This window comes from Vanessa cardui, chromosome 5 (assembly GCF_905220365.1).
Source record: "Vanessa cardui chromosome 5, ilVanCard2.1, whole genome shotgun sequence".
In the NCBI taxonomy this organism is placed as follows: Eukaryota; Metazoa; Arthropoda; class Insecta; order Lepidoptera; family Nymphalidae; genus Vanessa; species Vanessa cardui.
This window is the reverse complement of record NC_061127.1, coordinates 290,849-300,401: the sequence shown is the minus strand read 5'-3', so window position 1 is coordinate 300,401 and position 9,553 is coordinate 290,849. Positions and strand designations below refer to the sequence as shown.

The window sequence follows — 9,553 nt, the reverse complement described above, 5'->3', positions numbered from 1 at the left end:
TTCTTTTAAATTAAAATTTTATTAAACTTGTCATATAGAATTTTATCAAAATCTTCAAGTAATTTAGTGACCATTCGGAATTGATTACAATAATATATTGATAATATTAAAATATTGTTGTTCTAAATCAAATCAAAATCAATACATACTTATTCAAGAAGGCTTTTACAAGCACTTTTGAACCGTCAGCGTCTAATGAGCGTTTCTGAGAAAATTATTTATGCATAACAATGAAACGAACGTAGTAATGTGATATGACACGTGTCAAATTATCCAAATTTGACAGATGTATAAAAGTAATTACAACTGCATAACTTCTGTGCCCTGAACTTCGAAATTATATGAACGGGACATTAATAATAAACACTGTAGTTGATTATCAGTTTGGTTATGTATAGTTGATTACCACTTTAGTTATATACTCTTAATTTTCGTTAATCATTTGAATTTTTAAAATTAAATCATTCATCATAATCACAAACTCAAGTATTAAGTGTGCGAAAACCTTAATTTTAGCTTTTTGATTTAAGTTTGGAATTAAAATATTATAAAGATAAATTAAGTTTTTCTAATATCTATATAATATAGACATAATACAAACGGACCACTACAATTTACTTTTTAAAATTTTGTACAATTACAATGATTATCAAACGTTTTCCATTTACTGTAGCACGTTACATTACGTGTATCCGATTTTTTGACATAACCTATAAAAACAATAGGTGGGTACCAAAACAAAACCTGTATTCCTTTCATTTTGAAATAATTATTAATTTACATTTAAAAAAATAGTTTCACTTACCTTTTCAGCCTTTGCTAAGTAAATCCACAGTTTCCTCCATGTAGAAAATTTCTTTTGGTCACTAAAATTGTACTGCATTTCTTTCGATGCATATCGAGTGCTTAAAGGCGACCGATAGTTGCAAAATTCTGAATTTTGTATTTCTAAGGGGGCGTCGATTGCAAACATTTTAATTTTATTTTACAAATGTCGAAAGAATATAACCCCGGGAGCAGTTGACAACTGACTGCTGTTTGCTCAAGTAACCAAACAAGTTGAAGGTTGACCGTCAATTGAGCGGGAGAATTCAATTCTGATAACAAAGGTTATCTATTAAAGATCTGATGTAAGTTGAAATTGTTCCGAATTGTTACAAACGTAGAGCGGTTTCTTATTTATTGTCGGTTTCTATTTTAGTATTTGCCCAGTTGCATCACTTCTGTTTTTACTGTTACGAAATGTAAGTTTGTTTTCTAGTAAGTAGTAAGAACATACTTCAAATATCTATTGTATTTGAATTATGTTCTATATAACGATATTATTTTAACAATCGACAGATAATGAAAATTTTGAGAAATGTTATAATACTTAGAAAATATATTTATGTGAATAATAAAAAAAATATAAATATGTTCCAAACCCTCTCGTTAATAAAAAAGGAGGCCTCATCTCAGCAGTGGGAAATTTACAGGCTGTTACTTTACTTTACTTTTACTTTAGAAAACAGAATATTAATAATAGAAGAAATTGGTAGTTTTCTAGCTTATTGTTAATTAATGTCTTGATAAAATAGAAATGTTAACCATATATCCATTGCTCAGTTTAGCAGTTTCTCGTCACATTGGCTAATTTCTGAAAATCGAATACTTACTTGGAATTGAATACTCATTTGGATAATCAAGATATTTTTTATTTTATCGTAGTTTTGGCCATGTATAAATTAAAAAATATATTATTTTTTGATACACTTTATTAGTTTAATACAATATTCACAATACTTGTCAAAAAATATTCATAAATACTTTTTTTTATTTATTCAATACTGAGAAGTGAGGTATGTATAAAAAATAATTTACATTTTCACTGGTCTATAAAAAGTTTAACAGTTTATAATTGACATAGCCTATTAGACATAGACATAGCATTATTTCAGTTTTAAATATTGAACAACTCATATTTCCCAGCTAATAGCACAGAATTACATAAAGCTGTTTTATTATCTTTTAAAGTTTAAAGCAAAGTACACATCATATTTCCAACAAAATGAGCGCACAAAATGTAAAGTAGCACATCAGTAATCCTAGTATATCAATCATTTTATCGTATCAAAATCTCTGCTCTATCATAGTATCATAATATACAATATTTTACATTCATTTCAATTTTATCAGACCTTGTTCTTGAGAGACTTCATCATTTTCTCAAGTTTCATGGCTTTCTGTAAATCACCCTTTATCTTCAATTTTCCCATCATGAAGGCATTTGTCGCCTTCAATTTACCTTAAAAAATATTTTCATTATAAATACAGACATTACATATTTACATTATAAATTTAGAAATTGGGTATTTTTTTAATGATATGTAATCATTAAAAAAATACCCAATTTCTAAATATAAAATAGATGAAATAAATATATCAATTTTAACGTAATTAATAGTTCTGCAGGAGGTTACTTAAGGATTTTAGTTTAAAATGAACCAGAAAAACTAATTTGATTTGACACTAAACAAATGGCATAAAAACAATTATTAGAATGTAGAAATATTAACAGTTTAGTAAAGAAAAAAACAGACAAATTGATAACCTCCTCCTTTTTGAAGTCGGTTGACAAATTATGTATATTATACTGAATAGGTACCAGCAAACATATCGGCAAAGTTATTGCTGTCCATAGTGAGGGTTGCGTCTGGGGGGTTTTTGGGTTCGCCCTGCCCGCAGGACCCATCGCCGTTCTTCAAGTCCAAATGCCAAACTCCTTCTTCCTTACCTACAATCAAAATATAGAAATGTTATAAAATATTGTGTAACATTTTTATCTAATTAAAATAATTATAAAATGTATTAAAATTAAATAATATGTAGAATAATAGTGTTATTTTACATAATTGAATCTTATTTTCCAAGATCAATAAAATATAAAGCCAACACCACATCAGTTCAAAATTAAGATTGTATTTTGTTCATATGTACATACATAATATTATGAATTACAAAATCTGAGTACTTCAATTTACATATAAATTAGTTAAATAAAACATATTTACCTTTCACATTGAACTGAAATACGGCCTGTGTCTTTTTTATTAAGTCAGGTGTAATAGATTTTCCAATGGCTGCAAATAATTCTGGAATTTGACCACCTGATTCAGCCTGTAATATTTAATTATTATGTTGATACAGATTATCAATACATTTCTAATGGATTATACTATATAGTCTATTCTACAATTTATCTATGATTCCTAAGTAAACGAAGTGTATGGCAACATTACATTGCAAGATTATTGCCTATCATAATTGATATAATAATGATATGTTTATCTAGTGATATTTATAGTTCAAGGTTGTTTTATAAATTGTTCAACTATATTTTTTCAGTGTTGATTTGTTACGAGCCCATTTAATTTTGAAACAGTAAATAAATTAACAACATTAGTGGTCATAGGTTTAATATAAAATGGTTACAGATGTTAGGGCATGTTCACACCTTTGTGACAGCGTCCTTATTTTCCCCCGGAACATCCAGAAAGAAGTCAGGTAACAGATTGTTTACATTACCTGTGAACAAAGTGAGACGAATCACTAATTTTGATAATTTTTATCTTGTGTTGTTGTATATATATCAACACAATTCTAATTTGTTTAATTTTCTGATTTGTTTTCTCATTTTTCTTCTTGGTTGCTGTAATGTTTATTTACTAAGATTGTCTCGTTAACCGAAATGTATGGTCTTTATTCATATCCCCTTATAATTTATAAAATTTATTTATAAATGAATATATAGTAAAGATAACAAGCCTGGAATCTGTACCATATTTATGAGGTGGAAAATTCGTTGCCAAATATTGAATAGATGGATTTCTGTCCAAATAAATTGGTGTATTCCTTCACACCAAAGATAATAGTCTAGTTAGTACTAACCAGTAGTGAATGGATCTAATACTAGAAATACAATTTTTGCCTATTTTATCTAAACAATTCATATTCGTTACCTTAAAATCACTTAAACCTCTATATAATATAATGGTAATATGGATGACAAAAATGTAATCATATCAGCCTATGACCACTAATCTACTAAATGTTTGAAATTACTCAAAACATTGATTAATTACTATATTAACACTTTGATTTCTTTATTTCTTTGGAAGTCTTCCATTTTTATAACAATTTTTGTATGTATAAATGTTGGTGTTGTTTTGTATTTCATATTAGCATCGTTAATAGTCTAAGCCCATATTAAGTAAGGCCCCATTTCATGATTACTTATAACCATAGATAAAGTGTAGAATAGAACTGTTTTATCGGTCACAATCACAAAATTAAGCAAGCAATATGTTCTCAAAAGCTTAAAGTAACTATATATCTAAATTAATATACATACACATATATTAAATATACCACAAAATTATTTGCAGTGCATTATATCTTTGGAATGATTTAACGACTATAAAACCATTGTATTTTATAAACAGTCTCTTAATTATTATGTTTTAAAACAACAAATAAAATAGTTATATAATTTTTAAACACTTATATAACGTTTTGGATAAAAATTCTAATGATGAAAGTAATTCTTAAAAATGTGTTTATAAAATAAAATACACATACAAATTAGGCTCATATTAGCATGAAAATTGATTCTTACACAAAAAAAAGCAGAATATTATTTTGTTATCTATTAACAATGGACTTCTATTGTCTATTATATATATAATCTTACCGAGCAACTGTGAATACATGCCAACTTAATTTAATATTGACATAACTAGGATGGCAGACAAAGGAGGAGTGGTTTCAAGTCATATTTAGCCATTGTTATGTTTATATTAAACTAATCCCTATAATTTTAGACAATTGTTTTTAATGACAAGAGAAAATTGCAGATAAACTACATGAAAATAGTAACAATGTCCTGCAAATACTACTGTTGGAGGTGATTTTTTTTCTCTACATTTTTCGTTGCTAGGAGAATAGTGCTATCCCACTCGCCGAGATTATATTAACTGATATATTAAATATTGTCAGCTAATGTTTAACCGATAAATAACTTACCTCTACTTATGTATGTTGGTTTTTTCTGTAATTGATTGAGTTTAGAGAAACATTTAAAATGTTAAATAAAAATTGTAGTAAACCTTTTCCTTATAGTTGACGGTTGAGGTATGGTACCGTCGCATCGACGCGGTGGTGACCGTTTGCCGGTGGTGGTTCAAAGCCGCTGGATCGTCCAAGAAACCGTCCAACATCAGATTATCTGCGTTCTCTACGATTTGAATTCACCATGTATTTGAATGACACTCCCAATTAGGTTTTGAGGCATTCACACTTACTCTATGTACTGGTATGATAAATGTAGCTTTCTTAAGTGAACTTAATAAGCATTGGTATTGATGACGTTTTATAAAAAAGTTTGCACTCACTTGGGTCACAGGCGTAAGGTGTCAAATCGGTTATACCGTATTTTTTGACCACGTCTTCGTCAATCGCAAAGACTCCGGTGTACTTCTTGGGGTCTCTGCAAGCATTTCATAAGAACGTTAGTTGTGAAGTTACTAACAATAAGATATAAAGTGCGTGTAAAAGTAAAGTAAAGTAACAGCCTGTAAATTTCCCACTGCTGAGATAAGGCCTCCTCTTCCATTAAGGAGAGAGATTGGAACATATTCCACCACGCTGTTCCAATGCGGGTTGGTGGAATGCACATGTGACAGAATTTCGATGAAATTAGACACATGCAGGTTTCCTCACGATGTTTTCCTTCACCGCCGAGCACGAGATGAATTATAAACACAATTAAGCACATATATATAGTGGTGCTTGCCTGGGTTTGAACCCGCAATCATCGGTTAAGATGCACGCGTTCTAACCACTGGGCCATCTCAGCTCTAAAGTGCGTGTCCTTCAAACAATACGTGCAGCTGATTCCGAATGGTGGACGTAAAGATAAATAAATAAATTTGACCTTGAAATGACATGGCGTCAGTGATTTCATTGATGACATCTAAGATATATATTGCGCTATCGATTAGTAATGGCTTTAGTAAAAAGTATAAGCTTTACTAGGAAAATTAATTAATTCGTTTTGAATTTGATATTTAAATGAAAAATTATCCCATAGTTATATAAAAAGTAAAATTCATAATTTTATCATGCTATCATTTGGAAAAACAATTTAAAAAAAAAGCTTAAAAATTGGTGGTATTGGCAGCGCAGATTTTGCGCGATATGTTATCGCATCGGATTATAAAAGTGAGCGCACACTGATGGACATTATATTGGTCATTTGTGTGCGTTTGTTCGTCACGATTGGCCAGCGAGAGATATCGTCCAATGGGGAGCCGGAGCGGCGGTAATGCTGGGCTCTCACTGGGCGAGCATGACGTAGGCGGCGTCGGCCACGATGTCGGGTTTGCGGCTCGTGCTCGTGTCGCCCGTCAGCATCTCGATGGCGGCCGTCGCGATCGCTGCAACACACACACAATTTTTCCATTTGAATCCAAGTCGGAAACATTTCCAGATTTTCTGATAACGCTCTCGTCTTCGTATGAGATTGCTAGATGTGTCTCACACCTTCACATAATATCCAAATCAATTGTTTACATTCATAACTAAAGCTAAATTAACAGCTGTTTAGTAAAAGTTTAAATTATATTGAAATTTTATAACAAAAATAGCCTAATTTACTACTTATTACATCAGCTATCAACCAGTTAAAGTCCCGTCAAAATCGGTTCAACCGTTCTAGAGATTAGCCGGAACAAACAGATAGACAAAAATGGTAATAAGTTGTTTTGACCCTAAAATTATATGACATTTATAGATTAATGAAATAAATCATTTAGTTACTATATGCATGCGACGAATGTCATACCAGTCTTGGGCCAGAGCGCGTTGACTGCGATGTTGTAGGGCCGGAACTCCTCGCTCATGCCGAGCACGCACATCGACATGCCGTACTTCGCCATCGTGTACGCCACGTGGATCGAAAACCTGCAACGACACACATCGCATTAACCGCGAGGTACAGTTAGGTAAGAGAGGCAGCAGTACTCCATTTCCTAGGTCATTGACATGATCTTGATTAAAAATACTCATATTAATGATTGATTATGGGTACAAACCCAGGCAAGCACCACTGAATACTCATGTGATTATTTGGGTTTATAATTCATCACAAGCTCATGAAAACATCGTGAAGAAACCTGCATGTGTCCAATTTCATAGAGGAGTATGAGAGGAGGCCTTATCCCAGCAGTGACAAGTTTACAAAAAAATTTTTAAGTTATTTTGATTGAATTTTTAGATTCAGATACTCACCAGTAGGGGTTCATGTTGAGTGGTGGGGACAGGTTCAGGATGTGGGCATGGTTGCTGTTCTTCAACAGTGGCAGGCACAGCTTGGAGCTAAACCACAAGAAAAATTGACATTAATTCTGTTATTAACTGAAAATATTAATTTAAGAAATATTAATTAATGTTTATGGTGTAGTAACATTTGTATATGCAAGTGCCATGAGTGCTATGGATAATCCATAAAACAACTTAAGCAACTAATTTTTAAGATAACTTCTAATAAATGGAAATTCTTCTTATTACATATAAATGGAACATTGTTTTTTCAGTAGGATATTTCAATGATTTATTGCTAAATTAATTACTTCTATTATGTATCTATGTAGATATATTAAAATATATGTGCATGTATCATAATATGTAAATGTATTTATTAATTAGAATTGGAATGTTTGTTTTTTGTTTAGGTATATCTATTGCTGAGACCCTAGTTTAAAAAATGTTTATAGAATACATTCTTGTGTCCTCAATGTACAATACATATATGACTTCACATCTGAGTGTAGGATAAACTATATGCAATGTAAAACTATATGCAATGTAAAGAGTCCCTTGCCAAAATTAAATCAGACAGATTTACCATTTCAAAATATTCACCACAAAAATTCATTTATGTAAATAATTACTATGTGACTTTTAGTGTCACTAAATTCCATAAACACACTATAATATGTAAATATCAATAATAAAGAAGTTGATAACTTACGTTAAGAAGGTCCCCCTTGTGTTGATGTTATGCATGAGGTCATATCTCTTCATATCAGTCTGGGCCGTGCCAGTCAGGGAGATAGCCGATGCATTGTTCACTAAGATGTCAATGCCATTGAACTGAAATTATAAAAACTTATGAAGTGGGTATAATATCTTAGCCCAAGATTGTGAGATCAGAGGCCCATATCAAGGTCATCACTTATAGACTGCAGCTTGTTGTCCGTAGATCAGATATGAAAAACATCTTCTAATGAGTGATTTCCAAAAGAAAATGCAAATTATTTCTAGTGCTTTTTATTGTATTATTGTTATATAAATTGCTAGATATAAAAGAAATTCAAAATTAATGCATTATAAAGTTATACAACACAATCCATACCTTCTTAACAGCTTCATCAATAGCTTTTTGAATTTGTTTCTCTTCTCTTACATCCACTATGCATGGCAGTGCTTTTCCTCCCAGAGCCTCGACTGTATTTCAAACAAACATTCTTATAGCAAATATAAGTGCCTCAAAAAGTTAATTGATATCTAAAATAATAGGTTTGGTACATATCATTTTATTAGTGGTCGTACTTTTTTTTACTATAAATTGAGTAAAATAATTATTTAATTTGTGACCTTATATTTAAATAAGCAATATTTCAGATGGTTCTCTATAGAATTCACATTGATTGTCTGATATAAATTAACCCTAGTCTTGAGTCTAGAACAGAATTTGTTTAAATTTTTTATGTAGGTATGTGAAGATATCATATTGTAAACAACAGTTAAAAAAATATAAATAAACAATGTTCTGTAATTTATTCAAATATGCAATTTATTTGTTTCGATTATAAAAGCGAATGTGATTTTATAATAGAGTAACAGTTTCGACCAAAGGTCAGTGGACTTTTATCCTCGAGTCCAAAGTCCGCGTATTATTAAAACATCAACGATAACTGTAACACGTAATTTAGCATATGAAAATATGATAATTTATTTCATATAACTTGAGATTAATAATTTCCGGCACTTACTTTCTTCAGCAGTGGTATAAATAGTTCCTGGGAGCTTGGGATGAGGCTCCGCTGTTTTGGCAGCCACAACAACGTTGGCGCCATCCTTAGCTGCTTTAAGCGCGATAGCCTTTCCTATACCACGCGAAGCCCCCGTTATAAAAAGGGTACGGCCCGCTAACTTCCTATTAAGCATAAATTACGTGAAAGTTGTGGATGATATGATGTTAACTTACAAATATAACACTTAAATATTTTCTTACCCAGTATTCGCAACTAAACTCATCTTAACTTAACTATCAAAATAAATTCAATAAGTTTTTCGTATTTTAAGTGAGACTAACATACGTTGACAGCGTTGACTAAATTGTTTAATTATAAATTAAAATACAACACCACAACAAGTTTCAACGAGGTATGTATGTATTATACTGATAGAAGTTGTAAGTTGTCAATGTCAACTTGACGAATATCATAGATAA

General features: G+C 30.9%; 1 protein-coding gene across 2 annotated transcripts; it reads right to left on the bottom strand.

The window, feature by feature from the left end:
* Positions 1-1,736: 1,736 nt before the first annotated feature.
* On the bottom strand, positions 1,737-9,553 carry LOC124529804 (hydroxysteroid dehydrogenase-like protein 2). 2 transcript variants are annotated; one of them, XM_047103719.1, is made up of 12 exons: positions 9,335-9,553; positions 9,093-9,256; positions 8,453-8,544; positions 8,069-8,190; positions 7,327-7,413; positions 6,881-6,999; positions 6,377-6,473; positions 5,430-5,524; positions 5,145-5,272; positions 3,051-3,156; positions 2,645-2,773; positions 1,737-2,284 (listed from the first exon to the last, which is right to left on the bottom strand). In XM_047103719.1, exons 1-12 carry the CDS (start codon positions 9,355-9,357, stop codon positions 2,172-2,174), a joined length of 1,275 nt encoding a protein of 424 aa, XP_046959675.1. In that variant the 5' UTR covers positions 9,358-9,553; the 3' UTR covers positions 1,737-2,171. The 2 variants fall into 2 exon arrangements, with proteins under 2 accessions (XP_046959675.1, XP_046959676.1); XM_047103720.1 differs by lacking the exon at positions 5,145-5,272 and adding an exon at positions 3,494-3,564.

Coding starts and splice junctions, on each gene's coding strand:
- LOC124529804 (XM_047103719.1), bottom strand. CDS start 9,357: ATGAGTTTAGTTGCGAATACTGG. Junction 9,257..9,334: donor AGTTTAGTTGCGAATACTGG/GTAAGAAAATAT, acceptor TATGCTTAATAG/GAAGTTAGCGGGCCGTACCC. Junction 7,000..7,326: donor CTCAACATGAACCCCTACTG/GTGAGTATCTGA, acceptor GTGTCGTTGCAG/GTTTTCGATCCACGTGGCGT.